This window comes from Lithobates pipiens, unplaced genomic scaffold (assembly GCF_037356315.1).
Source record: "Lithobates pipiens isolate NorthernLeopardFrog02 unplaced genomic scaffold, aLitPip1_a1.2 Scaffold_19, whole genome shotgun sequence".
NCBI lineage: Eukaryota > Metazoa > Chordata > Amphibia > Anura > Ranidae > Lithobates > Lithobates pipiens.
In genome coordinates this window covers 462,363,891-462,386,670 of record NW_027507764.1, presented here as the reverse complement: position 1 = coordinate 462,386,670, position 22,780 = coordinate 462,363,891, and the positions used below count along the sequence as shown (strand labels likewise).

At 44.3% G+C, this 22,780-nt stretch overlaps 1 protein-coding gene across 1 annotated transcript in view; it reads right to left on the bottom strand.

The window, feature by feature from the left end:
- Positions 1 to 19,652: 19,652 nt before the first annotated feature.
- The window catches only part of LOC143997260 (NXPE family member 2-like), a 55,905-nt gene continuing 52,777 nt past the window's right edge, over positions 19,653 to 22,780 (bottom strand). The window contains exon 6 of the mRNA XM_077492799.1: positions 19,653 to 20,334. Coding sequence (XP_077348925.1) covers positions 19,799 to 20,334 — 536 coding nt within the window. The 3' untranslated portion in view covers positions 19,653 to 19,798. The remainder of the gene's footprint in view (positions 20,335 to 22,780) is intronic.

Sequence of the window (22,780 nt, the reverse complement as noted above, 5' to 3'; positions counted from 1 at the left end):
TTTGCTTTCTTTGCTTTTCTTTTTTCTGTTGTTTGTTATATCATTGACACTGACAACTGTTTGATGTTGCACTTTTCTATGTCATTTTGAAATCTTTCAATAAAACATACAATTTAAAAAAAAAAAGGTATATATTTTTATTAAGCATAATAAAAACGGCAATGTTTATTGGAATGGTTACAATAGATGCTGAATACAAAATTACCACAATGATTGACTGTGAGATTGTGCTTTCAAAGTATCCTTCTTCAGGGGTGTTAATCAGAGGGTCAATCATACGTTTAAAATATAGTAATAACAAAAGATCAAAATAAAAAATATACAAACGATATATGATATGATAAACATCATTGTTTATAACATATATTACAACAATTACGAATGATGTATGGACTCACATATTGGGTGGAGATATCATGGGCGAAACATTCCAATAAAGCTATTAACAAGAAACATAGCCGAAAATGTGTCTCCAGAAAACTGCCTGTGAAGATAGTTTGCCTTTCACAACATATTAAGATATACCATAAATTTGAAGATTGAAAACAGCTGAACTTAACATGAGAGACGTTGGACTGCTGAAAGTACTGAAGCCAACGAGGGGCACAGCCTTGTGAGCCTCTTAATTGTAATCCCAGTCCCGTTTGATAGCTCTCTGTAGCCTCATTCTTTTGCTCATAATTTTGTATCATCACTATACTGTTTGGATACCTCCTTAATCTATTTTTGTTTATTTATTGTATACCTCTTATTATATGCGTGATATGGTTTCATTCTATGCATGTATATATATTTTCTTATAACACATATATAACATTGTTCACCTGTTTTCTGTGTATCAGTTAATCTGCCTGTTAGTTGCATGGTCAACTCTGGCTACAAAAGGGACATTTTTCTCTTTCTATATCTTGTATTGGTTGTTTATAGCATTAGTTGTAATATTTATGTCTAAAAATGTATCATATGCCAGCCAAATATTTGAGGTGTGGACTGCTTTAATACCCGGCACACTAAGCCACCCGGATTTGGCAATCCATGGCAACTCTCCATGGTGGTTATAGCCTCTTTTCACTGCGGCTGACCGCCATCTTGCCACTCTGCTGGAAATGTGCTGGACATGTGCTGCACGCCAGTGAGGCCTGTGTGATGGTGGGCCCTGGGTTCACTTCCTCGTTCCGCCGCGCTGACGTCATGCATGCGCGGTTGGAATGGGGGTGTGCATTCAGGGCTTAGGAAGCCTATGTGGACGTGCTCCTGATTCCTCCCTCCATCCCCGGCACAGCTGATAATTATTGGTGGGAGTTGATTATATATAGGCATGCCTGTGGGATATGGCTGAGATCCACCTGAGGGTTTGGATGCCAGGATGTGTCTCCACATTGCTGCCTTTTATGCACCAGGTACGATAGACAGCGACAGTTGCTTAATGTTGAATCTTTGATGGCTATATAATTACAAGATCATATATATGCACGCACAAAATTTAAATTGCTTGCTATCTTGGTCATCATTAATGTTGCTTCTATGGAGGACTATAATTATTGATATACTTTAATAACACTTAGGGTCCTTTCACACGGGGCGGATCAGTGATGATCCGCCCCGTGGATATCCGCTTGCTCAGTGGGGATCACCGGAGCGATCTCCGCTGAGCAGGCAGAGGACAGGTCCGTCTCTGCACACTGCGCAGGGACGGACCTGTCACAGTGCTGTTCTCCCCTATGGAAGATCGGGTGACGATGGACCATAGTGTCCGTCGTCACCCGACCTGATCCAGTGACGGATGGAAAAACAGCTTTTTCCTGTGTCACACTTTTTCGGATTGGAGCGGGTCGGATGTCAGCAGACTTGTCACCGCTGACATCCGACGCTCCATATAGCTCTTTGGAGCATCCGTTCAGGTCCGCCTGAAAAACTGACAGGCGGATCTGAATGGATCGGTAGTGTGAAAGGGGCCTAAGTCCTAATTACATGCTTTACTACCATTTAGTGAGCTATCCATACAGCTTAGCTGTACACTCTATACACATTAAAAACATGTTTCTATGATTGGATAATATTATAATTTACTTTTACTACGAATTTACATCTTTTTTAAGCGGTCTTATTAATCCTTTATGTTATTGTCAATGATGGCCCAACAAGACACAGGCCACTTTATAAAAATCTATACAGTCCCCCAGTATTTTAAAAATCATATTGATACACCTTGTGTATATGTTTATACATGTACATATAAGCGATTGTTTTTCATGCATTTACTATCTTTGTGTGATACCAGTCTTAAAGTGTTTTTCCTCATTAGAGATGGCCTTGCGGTTAGCCCGGCGGTCGGTTCGTGGCAAATTTTGCTAGTTCGCGATTCGCCAAACCGACGGACTTCTGGCGCTGTTCGCGGCGGCCATATTTGTTTACATTGTGAAGAACTTTGACACATGACACATCCATCATGGGGTACAGGACAGCCAATTGAGACATTTCAGCACATGGACAATTGGACATTCCCCCACCTTATAAATAGACCTGATCTGGCGGCCATTTTACATTCTGTCTTTTGTCAGTGTAGGGAGAGGTTGCTGTGTGGAGCAGAGACAGACTGTAGTGACACAAATCGTTAGCGATTAGGTCCACAAAAGTCCTTTTAGGGACTGGTATAGGTGTACAGTATATAGGGTTCTGGTGCACTGCTGTGCTGGTGATTGCTGAGTGCACTGCTGACCGATTCTGCAGCTGTCTTTTGTCAGTGTAGGGACAGGACGCTGTGTGGAGCAGGGACAGTCAGTTTAATCACTAGCTATTACTATTAGGTCCACAAAGGTCCTTTTAAGGACCGGTATAGGTGTACAGTATATAGGGTTCTGGTGCACTGCTGTGCTGGTGATTACTGAGTGCACTGCTGACCGATTCTGCAGCTGTCTTTTGTCAGTGTAGGGACAGGACACTGTGTGGAGCAGGTACAGTCAGTTTAATCACTAGCTATTACTATTAGGTCCACAAAGGTCCTTTTAAGGACTGGTATAGGTGTACAGTATATAGGGTTCTGGTGCACTGCTGCTGACGGCTGTGCCGCTGATTGCTGAGTGCACTGCTGACGGATTCTGCAGCTGTCTTTTATCAGTGTAGGGACAGGACGCTGTGTGGAGCAGGGACAGTCAGTTTAATCACTAGCTATTACTATTAGGTCCACAAAGGTCCTTTTAAGGACTGGTATAGGTGTACAGTATATAGGGTTCTGGTGCACTGCTGCTGACGGCTGTGCCGCTGATTGCTGAGTGCACTGCTGACGGATTCTGCAGCTGTCTTTTATCAGTGTAGGGACAGGACGCTGTGTGGAGCAGGGACAGTCAGTTTAATCACTAGCTATTACTATTAGGTCCACAAAGGTCCTTTTAAGGACTGGTATGGGTGTACAGTATATAGGGTTGTACACATATAATATACTTTCTTTCAAATATAGAAAGTATATTATGGTGCACTGCTGACTGCTGTGCTGCTGAGTGCTGCCCGATTCTGCAGCTGTCTTTTATCAGTGTAGGGACTGAGGGACAGTTTGGTGTTCTGAGCAGGGACAGTCTGCAAATCACTTGCTACTGGGTCCACAAAGGTCCTTTTATAGGTGTACAGTATATAGGGTTGTACACGTATAATATACTTTCTTTCAAATATAGACAGCATATTATACTTGACTGCTGTGCTGCTGAGTTGATTGCTGCCCGATTCTGCAGCTGTCTTTTATCAGTGTAGGGGCTGAGGGATAGTTTGGTGTTCTGAGCAGGGACAGTCTGCAAATCACTAGCTACTAGGTCCACAAAAGTCCTTTTATAGGTGTACATTATATAGGGTTGTACACGTATAATATACTTTCTTTCAAATATAGACAGCATATTATACTTGACTGCTGTGCTGCTGAGCTGATTGCTGCCCAATTCTGCAGCTGTCTTTTATCAGTGTAGGCACTGAGGGACAGTTTGGTGTTCTGTGCAGGGACAGTCTGCAAATCACTAGCTACTAGGTCCACAAAGGTCCTTTTATAGGTGTACAGTATATAGGCTTGTACACGTATAATATACTTTCCACATACATACTGAACTTCTCTAGAGACGTATGTCACAGGGTCATTTAAAAAATGACAGGCAGAGAAAGAGTGGCCCTTCCGCAGGGGTGGTAGGGGTAGGGCAGGAGCAACAGACTTGAGCCAAAGTGGCAAACTGCAGAAGGTGTATTCGATTACGTCAAAGGACACACCAGACTTGGTTGAGTGGCTCACTCAGCCTAAGTCCTTGTACACACGGTTGGAGAATCCGTCAGAGTGTGTCCTGTCGGATCGTTTTGTCGGATAATCCGACTGTGTGTGGTATGCATCGGACTGTTTCCATCGGAATATCCGTCAGACCAAATTTTTCAACTTGCTGGAAATATTTTCCGACAAACTGGTCCGATAGGACACACTCCGATCATGTGTAGCCTACTCCGATGGACAAAGTGCCACGCATGCTCACATTCAAATTCCGACACGGAAGCGCTCGTTCAGGTAAAACTACTGCTCATAAGCGATATAGCACATTCGTCATGCTGCAATGTTAAAAATTCTTTCATGAAGCGCATTCTCTTGTTCTTTACAATGCTTCAAGAATGAACTTCTCTTGATGCTCATAGTCACACACACTTCTCCCGAACGTATTTCATTACTCTTTTTTAACCATTTCGGAAATACAATTTTATTTTGTGTCACATCTACACAATTTTAGATTTTGTTTATTCTTTTTTGGTGTTTTTTTTGTGTGTAAACTTACCACAACAACATTATTTTATTTTTTATCTTTTGTTTTTAATTTTTAATCTACAGGAGGTTGTTTAGTGTTGGTGCCCCTTGTTATTCATTTCACTTTGTATTTTTGAAATGTACAGTACCTGCCTGCTCACAAATAAACTGGCTGTCAGAGAGTTGCCCGTAGCGGACTTGTGTCTGGACGCGCTGCGGGGCGTCGGTGTGTGCTGGTGCGCGCTGGCGCTGCTGGGCGCGCGCCTGCACACGCACGTGCGCGTTGGCGCCAATCGGCCTACTTAAGTGTTCCCCCGTGGTGTGCTCGGTGCTGTCCGATCTGCAGCTTCCTGTGCCCTGTGACCTGTGACTTCGCTTGTGTTCCTGAACTTCTGTTTACCCGGCTCGTCCCTTGGATTTCCCTGTCTGCTGCCTGCCTTTGACCTCGGCCTGTCTCTGACCTTGCATCTGCCTGCTCCTTGTACCACGCTGCCCGCCTGTTGCCAACCCTGCTTGTGACCCGGACTCGAACTTGCTTATTCCTTTTCTGCACTACCTGCCTGCTGTCATCTGTGCCTGTGGCTGGACCTGCTCCCACCTTCTGCTTGCATCTGCTCCTGCATCTAGCCGTGAGGGACTGTCTACCTGTCTGAACCCTGCCGTCGGATCCCTCCTTCAGCAACTAACCCGCCAGGCTCTCATACCCGTCTGCGCTCCCGTGCCTCCTGTCCATCCTATCAGGGGCCGTGAACCAGACCCGTAAGGGAGACCTTCCCCTGCTATTTCGGGCTCACCTGTCAGGTACGTGGGTCTGACACTGGCCTTTTGGAAGGAAAACACATACACAAGTATTTCATCAAACTAAAAAAACCTTTATTTTGGTCGCAATAAAATAAAAAGAGGAACGCAGCGCTGGAGAAATGTGTTACTTTGGTGCAGCCTTTGGCCCCCAGGGCAGACATGAACAAATTAGAATATATAAAATTGGTGGCCTGAGGAGTACATATCTCAGGGAGAGAAGTCTGGTCCCGAAGTCCTAGAGAACAGGAAATTCAGATGCCATTTATGTCCCCAGGATGTGGTTCTTCAAGAGGCTGCATCTTCTGACAGACCAGACTGAACCCAGGCCATCACTCTCTCATCTTCCTTTGGCACTTCCCACCAGACATCCTTTGAGGCTGTGGCTGGGCTCCTGTAGTTGGGGCAGGAGGAGGAGGGCGTTGGTCGACCTCCTGGCTGCCACTTGCCACAGCCTCCCCCCCGACTGAGGTCTTCCTGTGTATGAAAAGGGGACATCGTTTTAGTTTTTTGCTCAACAATCACACCATTTTGTGCTCCTGGCTTTTGCAAATTGAATGTTACCAAATAGAACTGACTATCATTCTGAGCCCAGCATTTTTCTTTCCCGTCCCAATCATTTTTGGTCACTACTGTCTCTTGATATGTAAACCACTTTGTTAAATCATAACTTACTGATCAATAAGAACATCTAGTTAACATCATTAAATGTAACACAAGAAATATGTTCAACAATGCAATACCTGTCTCAGGCTGGGCCCCACCACATGTTGCTGCCTGGAAGGCCCAGGTTGGACGTTGGAAGCCTCAGCTGGGGGTGAAGGATGCCTTGAAGGAAGACTGGAGAGTGGTGGCCTGAGTGGTGGCCTGGGTACCCCCTGGTCTACCAGAAAATGCAGCCTCTCAAAGTAAACCATCCTGGGGTAATAAACGGCATCTGCATCTCCTGCTCTCAAGGACTCCAGGTGCTTCTTTCTCTCCCCGAGATATGTAATCTTCATGGCCACAATTTTCCTATTCAGATAGGCCATGTCTGCCGTGGGGACCATGATCCGCACCAAAGAAAGAAGTTTCTCCAGTGCTGCTTTCCTCTTTCTTATGTCGTAGTAAAACTCGTTGTGGAACTGCCACAGGCAGGGCATCTCCTTGTAGAATTCGAGGAATAGCCCCATAAAATTTGGGTTTTTGAATGGATCCATATTGTCTGCAAGACACAACACAAGACAAACCCTCAAATACTAATAATGCCATTAAAAACACTCCTAATCTTAGACTAGATAGAAGCAGTCTAGTCTAGTGATGCACCAAGTTAAACATTTTACCTTCGTTTGCTCGATCGTCGCGTCCGCGCCTCACTCTCTTCACAGATCATACGGACGATACACGCGTGTTGCGTTTTATATACAGTGTGCATGCGTGAAACTCCGCCCGCCCCTGACGTTCTTTCTAGACTATTCCCTGCCCCTTCGCTTCCGGCACAGTGGCGAGAGCACATGGCGGAGAGAACGCAGGTGTGCACTAATAATAGTTCCACTAACGAGGAGGAGGGTGAGGAAAGCCCGAGGCCTGAAGCGTCCCGATCCAGGAAGAGAAGATTTAAGGCCTCAAATATGTCTTTTGGAGAGATGTTGGAGATGGTGGACATATTGAACAGGACCGACTATGATGGGAAGTATGGACCTTACCCAAACCCAAATATTAGAAAGGCCAAGATCATGTCTAAAGTTGTGAAGAGTCTTCATAAGAATTTTGGGGTACGACGATTCAAGGATCAACTGAGAAAACGCTGAAACCGAGGGAGCACGAGCAGTACATAAGGATCAAGCGTGTTCTTAAAAAAAGTAAGTAGTTGTCGTGTGTTCATATGATTATTCTTGCTTGCATACTGCTCCAAAGTGCTTTGATTTCATGTTGTGCATTTTAAAATGGCCACTTTCAAGTTCATGGTTTCATTCATTTGTAAGAAACATCGTTCTGCAGGGAAGTATTCCAGCTTAAAAAAGTGTCCACAATAATGTTCTCACCTTGGAACTCGGCCAAAAAACACAATTGTACAACACTTCCAAGCAATGTTTGATATTCCTATTTCTGCCCTCTGTGTGCTAATTATTCTTTTTTTACATTCTCATAGGGGAGAGAAGACTCGGCAAGTATGAGGACACCAGGGACCACACCCCTCCCAAAGAATGGCAACTTCCAAAAGCAGAAACAGAGGAGCAGGAGGAGGAGGAGGAAGGAGAGATCATGGAGGTTGGGCAAATTGTCACCACAACAGGTGAGTGTCGGAGAACACAGCTTCCGGTAAGCTCATCAATGTACTGTATGTCACCATATTTTTATTACATGGTCTGTTTTTTTGCTTTGTTTTGTAGGTGATGTGGAAGAAGATTCCCGTTTTACCAGTGAAAGTGCCCAGATCCTGATTGGGGAGATAATGGGGTGCAATCGGGATTTGGAAAATATACAGCAAAACATCAATGATGTTAAAAATAAAATGAAGAACATCATTGATGTTTTGGGGAGAGTGTGAAACACAAAAAAATAGATAGGGTTTTATTTTTGCTATTTTAAACAAAAAAAATTGTATTTATCGAAATTACAAATTTGGAAGATGTGCAGAGTGTGTAAACATGTGCTATCTCCCATCATGGGGGATCAATGTACGTGTTTTGTGTAAAGTTTCTGAGATGAAGGGGTTGCAGCCCCAAAGCATGTACATTGATCCCCCATGATGGGAGATAGCACATGTTGACACACTGTGTGCATCTTCCAAATTTGGATTTTTCAGGGGTGATACCCCATGTGATGAAGGCAATATCAGCCCAGTTTGTACATACTCATGTCTGATATTGTCTTCACTTTTCAAAGTTGAACTTTGTAAGTTCCTGTGTTCTGTATTTTACGGTTTGATACATGCCTGTTTACACAAAAACAACAAGTAAACAACATTTTGATTAAACTCTGTTTTTGATACACACAATTTCTTGGTTTGTTGTAAAAGCCTTTTCAAAACGCACATGTGAATGTGCTTGTATTAAAAAGTTTAATTATCAACAATGTGGGGCTTCCTTTTTCATTGCGACAAAAATTTATTTGTAGTAAAATTTTAGTTTGCGCTGAGAAGGAGTGTGATTTACTAAAGGCAACTCCACTTTGCACTCCAAGTGCAGTTTCAGGTGTACTTTTGCAGTGTACTTGTAGTGCATAGTGGATGTGCCTTTAGTAAAAAAACACCCAAAGTGAGGTGTAAATTTGGACAATCATGCCATTTTCCTGCCATGGTGCTGAAAATGAGCACGATTTTGGTCACTAATGCACTACATACATTAGTTACAAAAACAAGGTGTGTATGTAGCAGACCCACAACATAATAACATTATCTGAAGAAGAGACTGTCCCCTCATCTCGTTCTGAACTTGGGTTTGCACTGTTGGTGAAAAAGGCACAACTTGAAAAAAACTGGCAAAGTGGGAGGCCACAGTCTGCCATTCCTGTGGCGTTGAAGGACACTGTGTAGTGAAACAAGAACAAAAATTAGTAATTTGACAAATCTACATTGCAAGCAGATTAGACACCAACATTTTTTGACAAAATTAGTATAACATTTTGGGAACTGAGTATTTAAAGCCTAAAGTATAAGGTCCTCTTATGAGAGTCATCACCCCTCCATCCCTCCTCCACCTCCCACCCCCCCCCCCCCCCCTATCTGATGGGCCCTTGCTAAAAAATGAGAGGGGATGTTTAGGACAGGTAACCCTTTCCACTTGATTAAGAGCTGAATGCCTAAATAATGTGTGATACTTTGGGAAGCCCATCCTTAGTTACACTATTGGCAGCCCACCGAACAGGTAAGAAGTGTCATAATCCCAAAAAGAAAACAAAATGGAAGCACATTTTGACATTCTGCTATTACATATCAAGATAATTAATAGGTTAAAAAAAAAAATAGCATTTGAAAGTATTGAGGCAGGCCCTTGCACTACATGCTTAGGTGAATTCATCCAGAAATGTGCTCATCAAAAAGGTAGGTATAGTGTGTATTGGGTTTGGTAAAGTCATCAGATAGAGGATTGCTATCAGCTGAGCTAGCAGTTGGGGGGAGGGGGGTTCCTAATGAGTTTGACACAACCCCAAACATTTTAAAAATGTGACTCTGCATGAATTGAAGCACACACATCACATTTGTAGACATTATAGGGGGTGCTTAGGGGAAAACAATACTATGGAGCTGACAAAAGACATTGGTAAGTGACTAGACTATAGTTTGATGGGCCAAGAAGAGCATGGTGGGGAAGTTAGTGAGGCAAATATGCATGGGGACAAAGGGGCAGAGCATATGAATTAGAGCATATTGCAATTATGGTAATTAGGGAATGAGGAAAGAAATGCAAGACATTAGCAATCATGAAATACATAGAATGTGATGTTTAAGGAGAAAAGTTAGCTTCATATAGTCCTTCTGCAGGACCTGAATGATGGTAGAACAGGTCTATGGAATAATGATCCCCAGAGCCTGGGGGAAGATGCCTGTAGAGAACTTGAGGCCCTGAAGGCTTCTCCCAGTCGCCAAGTAGCGCAACGTGGTGATGAGCCTCTGCTCCGGAGTGATGGCTTGCCGCATGCAGGTATCCTGCCTGGTGATATAAGGGGTCAGCAAAGCCAGCAGACGGTGAAAAATGGGGTCCGTCATTCGGATATAATTCCTGAAATCATCAGGATTATTCTCGCGGATCTCACGGAGCAAAGGCATGTGCGAGAACGGGTCACGCTGGCGCAACCAATTCTTGGTCCATAAACGCCTCCCCTCCCTGTTCATGGACCGGGCTTGTGTCAAAGTAAGAACCCCAACATGAAGCCCCTGCACAGCACAAACTCTACGACGAGTATGTAGACTAAACATGGTTTGAAAACGGTCAGCTGGTCAGAACTGACAACAGAAAGCACCGATAAACAGCAAGGCCTGAAAGAACGACCTGGATAGCAGAAGCAAGCAGACAATAAGAAATGGCTTTCAAAGTGTACTATACCAAGATATAGTCCACAATGAGAAACAAATACTTACTGACTGCATGCACTGATTATCAGATACGCACACACAAGCACAAACCGAAGAGCAGTAGCGATCTGAATCACTAATCTGAAAAGCGTGAATCGTCTCTCACCAAACTTCTACTAACACAAGATCAGCAGAAGGAGACCAAAGGGTGTCGGACGTGGTGCTGAACGTCCCTTTTCTAGTCCTGCCGTACACGGCTTATGTCACTGCGTTCTTGGCAACCGCAAATTCAAACAACTTGGTCCGACCACGTGCATGCAACAGTTTCGGACTAAATCCGTAGGACAAAATCCGTCGGACAAAATCCAACGGATTTGGTTGTCAGAATTTCCGACCGTGTGCACAAGGGCTAACTCTTGTGCACCCTCCTCATCCTCTCGATCTGCACCCTCTTCTTCACTCTCTGCTGTGGGCACCCCCAAATACACTACCACCAACACCACCACCACCATATACCTTCCGCTTGAGTCACAGGAATTATTTTCCGATCTATCACAAGACATTGCCGATGCGCAGCCACTCTTGGCATTGGATCAGGAAGAGGAGGTAGCAACAACCGCCACTCAGCAGTCTGACGACAGTACCCAGATCAGCCCAAGGAGGAGGTTGGTCCCCGGTGTTGCTGCCTACTCTGAGATCTCTAATTATAGCGGTGAGGAAGGTGACGTTGATGATGATGTCTCTAGTGATGTCACGTTGGTGCCCACAAGAGCCCAACACTCACCTAGGGACTACTGTCTTAAGAAGGCACATGAGCTGCCATCACTGAGCACAGTGGGAGCAACGGAACCCACAAAGCCACACTTCAGGCTCTCACCGTCCAGCCTCGTCTTCTACTTCTCCTTCTCCTCTCTCCTCAAAATTGTCCTCCACTCCACCTTCCATCATGCCATCCTCACGTTTTTCTGGAAAAAGGCAGGCTTCCGTGGGCCAAATGTTCGAGCGTAAAAAAACGATGACGCCGGATAACCCTCTTGCCCAACGGTTGACGGCTGGCTTGTCAGAACTGATAGCCCGCCAACTACTGCCATATAAACTGGTGGACTCGGAGGCCTTTCGAAAAATTGTGGCCATTGGAACACCACAATGGAAGGTCCCAGGAAGAAAGTATAGTATTTCTCACAGAAGGGCATCCCAGAGCTATATGGCCATGTTCAGCGACAAGTGAATGTATCTCTGGCACACAGTGTCAGTGCCAAGATACATCTGACCACAGACACATGGTCTAAGAAACATGAGGAGGGAAGGTACAGTATATCACTTTTACTGCCCACTGAGTGAACCTTCTGACGGCCGTCAAGCATGTAACCCGTGGCACCCGTGTAGATTTGGTTTTACCGCCACGGATTGCACGCAGACCTGGCTCTTCTTCTCCTCCTTCTCCATCCTCCTCCTTCTCCTCCTCAGCTGACTCCTCCTTTTCTGCTGCTAGCGTCTCTTCTGCTGCGCCGCCCAAGCTCCCCAGAACCTATTCGACATGCCAGGTGAGACGTTGCCATGCCGTGCTGCGTCTGTTGTGCCTGGAAGCCAAGAGCCACACTGGCCCGGCACTCCTTTCAGCTTTGCGTTCAGAGGCAGATCAGTGGCTAACACCGCTCAATTTGACAGTTGGTAAAGTGGTGTGTGACAATGGTGCCAATCTGCTTAGCGCATTGAAACAGGGCAAAATTACGCATGTGCCATGCATGGCACACATCTTAAACTTGGTCGCGCAGCGATTCATTGTCAAATACCCTGGGGTCCAGGACATCTTGCGGCAGGCAAGGAAAATCTCGGCCCATTTCAGATGATCTTACATGGCCATGGCTCGCCTTGCTGACATTCAGCGGCGACACAATCTGCTGGTCAGACATCTTATTTGCGATTGCCCGACACGATGGAACTCAACCTTCTATATGCTTGATAGGCTGCTCCAGCAGAAACGTGCAGTTAACGACTACTTGTACAAACTCTGCAGCAGAACAGGTTCTGGGGAGCTGGGTTTTTTTTCACTGCGCCAGTGGTTGCTCATGCGTGACGCATGCAGACTTCTGCGGCCATTTGAAGAGATCACCAAACTGGTCAGTTGTGGCCATGTCACCAACAGTTACATTGTACCTTATGCCTTCTTTATGGAGCGTGCATTGCGTCGTGTCATTGATCAAGCCGTGCAGGAGCAGGAAGATGAGGAGGTCGCAATGCTGGATGAATTCCCAGGGGGGGCTACTCTATCTCAGATAAGTCAACAACAGTAGTCTAAAGAGGAGTCAGAGGAGGATGGTGCCGGGGCGCCGTTGAGGAGGAGCAAGAAGAGCATGCTTTAAACCTTTCTGGGATCCCTGTTGTGCGTGGATGGGGAGAGGAGAGCTAGGAGGACGACAAAATCCTGGATGATGAGCAGGAGCCAGGCCACCACACCGCTTCCAGTTTAGTGCAAATGGGGGCCTTCATGCTCCAGTGTTTTAACAGGGACCCCCGTATAAAAAGCATAAGGGTCAAGGACCAGTACTGGGTGGCAACGTACTTAGACCCCCGGTACAAACACAAAATGGCGGAAATTTTACCACCGTCACAGAGGGCTGTCAGAATGGAGCACTTACAGACCGTGCTTTGACAACTGCTGAATTCTGCTTTTGCGTGCGCTGGCAGAGGAGGAATTCCCACTCCCAGAGAAAGAGTTGCAGGTACCAATCCAACAGCGCCTGCAAGAAGAGGGCGGTTTGAAGATGTGTTGGTGAATTCTGATATGAGGTAATTCTTTCAGCCGACCCATCGACAGGTGTCATCCAGATCCAGCATCAAGGAACGCCTAGACCGTCAGGTGTCCGACTACACCGGGTTAACGGCCGATGTGGACGCTCTGAGAAGTGATGTACCCCTGGACTACTGGGTGGGCAGGCTTGACCTCTGGCCAGAGCTTGCCCAATTTGCAATGAAACTGTATGCTTGCCCCTCGTCCAGTGTCCTGTCCGAAAGGACGTTCAGCGCAGCAGGGGGGATCGTGACCGATAAGCGCACTCGCCTAGCTCATGACAGTGTTGACTACCTGACATTTATAAAAATGAATGAGGCATGGATCTCGGAGGAATTCAACACATGTGACCAGTAGACCATGTATATGCATAACTCTATGAACAATTTATTTAATCGCGCACACAGACCTTTTTTCTACCTTTGGCTCACTTCCTTGTACAAAAAAAGCACACCGTACTATATGCCCGTACCCTCCTGTTTGAAGAGGTTGAGCGATGTCATATTTTTGGGTCCCGCAGTTGCTGGTATCAGTGCTGGTGTCAGGGCTCTCTACCTCGGTGCTGGTGTCAGTGATCTCTCTCTATCTCGGTGCTGGTGTCAGTGCTCTCTATCTCAGTGCTGGTGTGGTCTCAGTGCTCTTTATAACGGTGCTGGTGTCAGTGCTCTCTATCACGGTGCTGGTGTGGTGTCAGTGCTCTCTATCTCGGTGCTGGTGTGGTCTCAGTGTTCTCTATCACGGTGCTGGTGTCAGTGCTCTCTATCATGGTGCTGGTGTGGTGTCAGTGCTCTCTATCTCGGTGCTGGTGTGGTCTCAGTGCTCTCTATCTCGGTGCTGTTGTCAGTGCTCTCTATCTCGGTGCTGGTGTCAGTGCTCTCTATTTCGGTGCTGGTGTAGTCTCAGTGCTCTCTATCTAGGTGCTGGTGTCAGTGCTCTCTATCTCGGTGATGGTGTCATTACTCTCTATCTCGGTGCTGGTGTGGTCTCAGTGCCCTCTATCTCGGTGCTGGTGTGGTCTCAGTGCTCTCTATCACGGTGCTGGTGTCAGTGCTCTCTATCACAGTGCTGGTGTGGTGTCAGTGCTCTCTATCTCGGTGCTAGTGTCAGTGCTCTCTATCACGGTGCTGGTGTCAGTGCTCTCTATCTCAGTGCTGGTGTGGTCTCAGTGCTCTCTATCTCGGTGCTGGTGTGGTCTCAGTGCTCTCTATCTCGGTGCTGGTGTGGTCTCAGTGCTCTCTATCTCGGTGCTGGTGTGGTCTCAGTGCTCTCTATCTCGGTGCTGGTGTGGTCTCAGTGCTCTCTATCTCGGTGCTGGTGTGGTCTCAGTGCTCTCTATCTCGGTGCTGGTGTGGTGTCAGCGCTCTCTATCTCGGTGCTGGTGTGGTCTCAGTGCCCTCTATCTTGGTGCTGGTGTGGTGCCAGTGCTCTCTATCTCAGTGCTGGTGTGGTCTCAATGCTCTCTATCTCGGTGCTGGTGTGGTCAGTGCCCTCTATCTCGGTTTTGGTGTGGTGTCAGTGCACTCTATCTTGGTGCTGGTGTGGTGTGAGTGCTCTCTATCTTGGTGCTGGTGTGGTCTCAGTGCTCTCTATCATGGTGCTGGTGTGGTGTTAGTGCTCTCTATCTCGGTGCTGGTGTCAGTGCTCTCTATCTCGGTGCTGGTGTCAGTGCTCTCTATCTCGGTGCTGGTGTCAGTGCTCTCTATCATGGTGCGGATGTGGTGTCAGTGCTCTTTATCTCGGTGCTGGTGTCACTGCTCTCTATCATGGTGCTGGTGTCAGTGCTCTCTATCACGGTGTTGGTGTCAGTGCTATCTATTATGGTGTTGGTGTGGTGTCAGTGCTCTCTATCTCGGTGCTGGTGTCAGTGCTCTCTATCTCGGTGCTGGTGTGGTCTCAGTGCTCTCTATCACGGTGCTGGTGTCAGTGCTCTCTATCTCGGTGCTGGTGTCAGTGCTCAGTCTCTATCATGGTGCTGGTGTCAGTGTTCTATCTCAGTGCTGGTGTCAGTGAGGGAGATAGCAGTGGAGAAGCCAATCAGCAGGCAGTGCCAGCACCATGACTGAGGATCAGCACTGGACTGGCACCTCCGGACCACCGCAGTGGAGCCCTGCATAGGTGGGGGTAAGGGCTGGGCAGAGGAAGGGGCTCAAGCCCAGGTTGGCAAACTGGGACACTGGCACAGGACTGCGCTGCCCTGACTGTGGCACTGATCATCTCCTGCACCCCCTTCATAGCCTGCCCTGACCTTGCCTCTCCTCCATTGCCTTCATGCGCTCCTGAATTATTGAAATTTCACAGATAAAAAAAGAATGCTTGTTGTTGTCGATCCCAGATTCACTTAATACTTTTGTTATGTCAGCGTCCATGTTGTGGGACTATGTGTGCACAGCTAGTAAGTATTTTGTGGCTGAAAATATGAACTGGAGGTTTTTAAGTTTCGCCTGCCATTAAAGTCAATGGGGCCCGCCGCAAACTTTGCGGTTCGTGAACTTTTGGCCGTGTTCGCGAAACATCCCGTCGGAAGTTCGTCCATCACTATTCCTCATCTTCAACAATTGTCTTTCATTGTTGATTGCTGGTAGGACATATATGTATACAAAGTATCTTATGTATTTTATAGACATGTGTTTGCATTCTTGCATCATTTTTATATTATTTGAGTAATTATTTTGCATGTGTCTTTTTTGCACAGCCATTGCAAATTCCTTTATAAGAATGATGCAGGCTTTGTTACTCAATTTGTCTTTTACTATAATTTATAATAATTCATTACTTTTTACTTACAGGGCCGCACCCCTTGTTGACTTCAGTACTTTCAGTGGTCCAACATCTCTCATGTTAAGTTTGGCTGTTTCAAATCTGCAAATTTATGGTATATCTTAATATTTTGTGAAAGGCAAACTATCTTCACAGGCAGTTTTCTGGTGACACATTTCCGGTTAGGTTTCTTGTTAATAGCTTTATTGGAATGTTTCGCCCATGATATCTCCACCCAATATGTGATTCCATACATTGTTCATCATTGTAGTATATGTTATAAACAATGATGTTTATCGTATCATATATCTTTTGTATATTTTGTATTTTGATCCTTTGTTATTACTATATTTTAGATGTACGATTCACTCCCTGATTAACTATATTTTAGATGTATGATTCACTCCCTGATTAACACCCTTGAAAAAGGAGACACAGATACTCTGAAACATGTGACAATCTCAAAGTCAATCATTGTGGTGATTTTGTATTTAGCATACAGCTATTATAACCATTCCAATAGACCTTGCTGTTTTTATTGTGCTTAAAGCGGTACTCCACCCTAAAGGGGAAGTTCCGCTCATCTGATCCCTCCCCCCCCCTCCGGTGCCCCAATCGGCACCTTTCAGTCAGGAGGGAGGTGCAGTTACCTGGATAATCCAGGTATTTGCACCCACTTCCGGGACAGACCGCCGCAGATGCCCCGCCCCCCCACAGTTCCCAGGACACAGCGGGGACCGGCAGAGACGCGCAGACGCAAGGTTGCACTTCCCGATTCCCTGACAGAGGATGGCGGCGGGGCAGCAGAGAGACGAGTGATAGCTCGTCATCTGCCGCCGACATCGCTGGACCCTGGGACAGGTAAGTGTCCATTTATTAAAAGTCAGCAGCTGCAATATTTGTAGCTGCTGGCTTTTAATATTTTTTTTTTAAGGTGCAGAACCACTTTAATAAAAATATATACCGATACCTTTTCTACAAATTATGTCAGTGCCCTTAAAGTCCACCTAGGGGATTTTCCTTGTTGTCATGCTACAAACATAAATGTAAATAAGAGACAGCAAAAGAAAATACAATAATGCAAATAAAAATAAGTTCTAAATAAAGTCCAAAATGTCACACGCGTGAAGCATGAAGTAACTAAGTAAAAGTCCCATACACAGTCCAATTTTAATTTTTAAGCAATATTGATCTGGTAAATAGTTAACAGAGGATCGCTCAGATGCCAATGTACAGGAAGGAGAGGCGCTAAGGGGTGTGTGGGGGTTATAGAAAGCACAACCCATACCCTCTCCCTCTCCCAACCCTCCTGACTCTCTCCTCCTCTCTGCTGCTGTCACTAATGTAGGGACAGAATTTGTACTAGGAAAAGGGGGGATTTGGGGGGAATGTGCTAGGTGGGGGATTTGGGAGCGGGTGGGGGGATTTGAATGGGGGTTGTGCTAGAAGGGGGGAATTGGTGGGGGAGGGGGGATTTGTAAGCTTACAACTTACAGACCACTGATCTCTGCCTCGCAGAGTATATTTTGGGGCTTGTTCACACTAGGTGCAGTGCAGTAACAGGTGTTAAATGACGTGTTTTCCCATACCGCACAAAAATGCACTGCCTTTTGCAGAGGTGTAAATTTAATGACACCCTGATTCAACTAGCAAATGCACATACGTTTGCACCTGCTAAAACGCATGGTACCATAATACCATGTGTTTTGGTGCTGTGCAATTTTAAAAATCACGCATGTTCTGTCCAAAAATGTCCGCCTATCGAATAGTGTCCGCTGTGTACTGTGCAGGCGCAGTGCTTGCGGAGTACGGAGCACAAGGAGATTCCGAGGCGCCTGTGCTGTGAGTCGAGGTGCACACCCCACCATCCATGTGGACGCCCCTCTCTTCGCTCGCCACGCTTCGGGCATGGCCTCGCTTCGCTCGGCTCTTTTTTATTCTAACTTTATGTCCACTTGGATGGTGGGGCTTGAACTTGGACTTATGGCGCAAGCACCGTTCATCTTTGGATATTTTCGGAATCTGCTTGTCATGCGCAGTACACAGCGGACACTATACGACAGGGGACACTATTTGACATGTCACCGGCACACTTTTCATATGCATAGAGCAGCTCATTAAAAAAATGTAATGGAACGTGCAAGAAAACACGTGTACTTGTATGCACCTCCTGGTGTGAACTAATCCAAGCGTGGGCCTGACGAAGGGGCCCTGTGTGGCTCTGAAACTTTGCCATATGTGTACCATGTGAAAAAGCTTTGGACCCTTCTGAGGAATCCTTGGTGTGCTGATGACATGTCTACACTTTTTCCTACTGTGAACGAGTACTCCGACAGCTGTGCCCTGGCATTGTGAACAATTTTAAAGAGTGCCTTGACTGAACACAGATTGAAAAACACGGGTCTACCTGATTAAAATCTGGGCAATAAATACACTTAATCCTGGACATAACAGCCAATAATTTTCCATCTGGCTCAGTAAACTTGTAAATCTACTTTTACCAAGCCAGGTGGGGAATGCACTCATGGCCGGAAATTTTGTGGATTCCTTACAGAATGGGAAGAGTACAAATCTAAGCTAGCGGGGCCATATGGACATGCAATGGACCTCATTTGAGGCCCACTGTATATTTTACGTTGACCATCATTGATATACAGCAAATACTATTTTCTTAGATATCACAACCGAAATTCAAATACATACCTATCTCTAATCTCCCTTTTCAGAAGTTCATGAGGCTGGTTTACTGAAGAAGTTGAGATTTACACAATAGATTATGTAGCATAACTTCAGTTATCCAACAATGTGAAAAGAAAATGTCTGTTTACTTATTAGACATTGCTAAAAAAAATTGTTCATTTTTGTTTCATTCATTTTGTTTGTTTTTTGGGAAATTTGTAAATTAAAAAATAAGAAAATAAAATCCAAAAATTCTAAATAATAACTAACTAATAATAACTATTAAAATATAGGTATTGGTATATTCTTTTCAAATTTGGCTGTTAGTGAACGTAACGAATACAAATTTATCTGGAGTTACGAATTATTTGAAACAACTGGAACAGAATGAATTAATAATAATAATACATTTTATTAATATTACTGTTATTTATTATTATTAATTTGTTACATTCCATTTGTTTAGATACGCCATTCGTTATTACGGATAATTTGCAACTTCGGATAAATTTGTATTTGTTGCCTTCACTAACTGCCAAATTTGAAAGGAAATTATAATTTAAGTTAAGTTATTATTAGTTCGTTATTATTTCGGATTTTCATTCCTATTTTTTGGATTTCCGAATGGATTTCTGAATATTCCAAAAAAATAGGAAATTCGGATATTTCCATATTGCACATCTATTACTTATTTCATCTGTACAGGATTGGATAATTGAAGTAAATAGTCACATTATTTATATGCAATCAGCCCAAATGTGCATTTCCTAAGGAAATCCTGCCCCCTATGGATGGAGGAAAGATAATTTCAAGGCTGCAAGCTCCTGGACAAGACTCAATGTGCACACCCACTGAATAGCATTTTCAAATGCATTTTTGGTTCTCAATTCTTTTTATTCAAAAAGACTTTACAGATGAAAATATGAAAATACACATAATTGATCATCACATATTTAACACAAAATAAATAAATAAAACTTGTTTAAATTAATCATATTGTATTATGTATAGTTGCCTAACAAATGTAGGTCATCAGCATTTGAACTTCATTTCTAATTACCGTTTCGGCAGGGTGAATTGCATTTGAGTCAAATGCATTGGTCATATCCCATCCATTGACAAAACCTACATTTAGGTCAGTGAAAATGATTTCCATTATGGAATAATGAACAGAAGCATGAAAATCGCTCATGGTTTCAAAGTTTTTTTTCATTTCACCTGTATTCTCAGTCTTAATGATAACTTTGGTTTGTGGACTTCTAAGAAAGAGGCGTTCAATAGCACCTCGTATATTAAGCAGCCGTCTAATAAAGTGATAAATAGGATATGCTCTAAAATGTACCCCTATATTTAGTACAATCACAGTACGTTGATCACCTCTAATTAGGTCAATTTCTCGAGAAATAGTGCGCTCCTCCTTCCAGGACTGATATGAGGTAGTGATGAATGGATAGGTGTGCCTTTTCCAGGTTATCTTCATATTCCTTTTCAGGTCCAAATGGAAAATCTGATGTGCCCAATTGTCTTCATAAAGGTGGAATTGTGTCAATGCTGAGGAAAGAAAATCATTTAAATTGAGGGCATGCACATAATTAAGTTACCTTTGTACTATATTAACCACTTCAGCCCCGGACCAATAAACACCTTAAGGACCAGAGGTCTTTTTCCAATTTCGCAGTGCGCTGCTTTAACTGGTAATTGCGCGGTCATGCAATATTGCACCCAAACGAAATTTGCGTCCTTTTCTTCCCACAAATAGAACTTTCTTTTGATGGTATTTGATTGCCTCTGCGATTTTTATTTTTTGCGATATAAATGGAAAAAGAGCGAAAATTTTGAAAAAAAATGATATTTTCTTCTTTTTGTTATAAGAAAAATCGAATAAACTAAATTTTAGTCATACATTGAGGGCAAAATTTATTCAGCCACATGTCTTTAGTAAAAAAAATGTCAATAAGCGTATATTTTTTAGTTTGCGCAAAAGTTATAGCGTCTACAAACTAGAGTACATTTTCTGGAATTTACACAGCTTTTAAATTTATGACTGCCTATCTCATTTCTTGAGGTGCTAAAATGGCAGGGCAGTACAAATCCCCCCCAAATGACCCCATTTTGGAAAGTAGACACCCCAAGGAAATTGCTGATGGGTATGTTGAGCCCATTGAATATTTATTTTTTTTGTCCTAAGGGATTGAATAATGACAAAAAAAAAAAAAAATTTTACAAAAAGTTGTCACTAAATGATATATTGCTCACACATGCCATGGGCATATGTGAAATGACACCCCAAAATACATTCTTCTGCTTCTCCTGAGTACAGGGATACCACATGTGTGGGACTTTTTGGGAGCCAACCGCGTACGGGACCCCGAAATCCAAGCACCGCCTTCAGGATTTCTAAGGGCATACATTTTTTTATTTTACTCCTCACTACCTATCACAGTTTTGAAGGCCATAAAATGCCAAGATGGCACAAAACCCCCCCAAATGACCCCATTTTGGAAAGTAGACACCCAAGCTATTTGCTGAGGGCCATGTTGAGACCATTGAATATTTATTTTTTTGTCCCAAGGGATTGAATAATGACAAAAAATAAAAATTATTTTTTTTTTTACAAAAAGTTGTCACTAAATGATATATTGCTCACACATGCCATGGTTATATGTGGAATTGCACCCCAAAATATATTCCGCTACTTCTCCCGAGTATGGGGATACCACATGTGCGGGACTTTTTGGGAGTCTAGTCGCGCACGGCACCCCGAAAACCAATCACCACCTTCAGGATTTCTAAGGGTGTAAATTTTTGATTTTACTCCTCACTACCTATCACAGTTTCGAAGGCCATAAAATGCCAAAATAGCAAAAAAAAAAAAAAATGACCCCATTTTGGAAAGTAGACACCCCAAGCTATTTACTGAGAGGCATGTTGAGTCCATGGAATATTTTATATTTTGCCACAAGTTGCGGGAATATTACAAACTTTTTTTTTTTTGCACAAAGTTGTCACTAAATGATATATTGCTCACACATGCTATGGGCATAAGTCAAATTACACCCCAAAATAAATTCTGCTGCTTCTCCCGAGTACAGGGATACCACATGTGGGGGACTTTTTGGGAGCCTAGCCACGTACGGGCCCCCGAAAAAAAAGCACTGCCTTCCGGATTTAAATATAAAATGCTACCAAAAAACCTGTTAGCGATGGCAGGGATCAGGCCTGACTCTGCGATCGCTGCAGTTATGTGTTTAGTGTTTTGTAAGTAACAGTGATCGATCGATACTGCACTTGGGTGGGCTGGGCAGAGGGGCAAAACGCAGGTGCTAGCAGGTATCTGGGCTGATCCCGCTAACAATGCGTTTTTTTGGAACCCTAAACTGCTGGGGACGCTAGTATAGATCTGATCAGATCAGATATTGATCTGTTCAGATTCTATACCACTACAGGAGGTTTATGCTTTGCGTGTGGGTGTTAGCGGTACTGGCACTAACCTAGCGCTGCCTGGGGCGACACAGACCCTGACCCTAAAACCTAATTGATATCACCCGCCGGGTGATCAGGGGGTTAAACCTTTATTGGGTAATAAATGGCGGGTGCCCTGATGCTATAAAAAACAAACTAACCAGAGTCACCCGTAACACTTATACGGTGATCAGTGGTGAAAGGGTTAACTAGGGCAATCAGGGTGTTCAAATTTTTATTAGGTAGTATATGGGGGTCCCTGGCGCTATATAAAAACCTGACGGGGAACCTAAATAACTAACTGGCTAACCAGCGTCACCAGTGACACTTATACTGTGATCGCTGGTGAAAGGGTTAACTAGGGGCAATTGGGTAGTATATGGGGGTACCTAACACTATAAAAACCTGACGGTGAACCTAAAAAAATAACTAGCTACCTAGCGACAGTAGCAACACTAATGCAGAGATCAGAAAAATGATCGCTTAGTGACACTGGCAAAAGGGGGTGAAAGGGTTAACTAGCAGCAATCAGGGG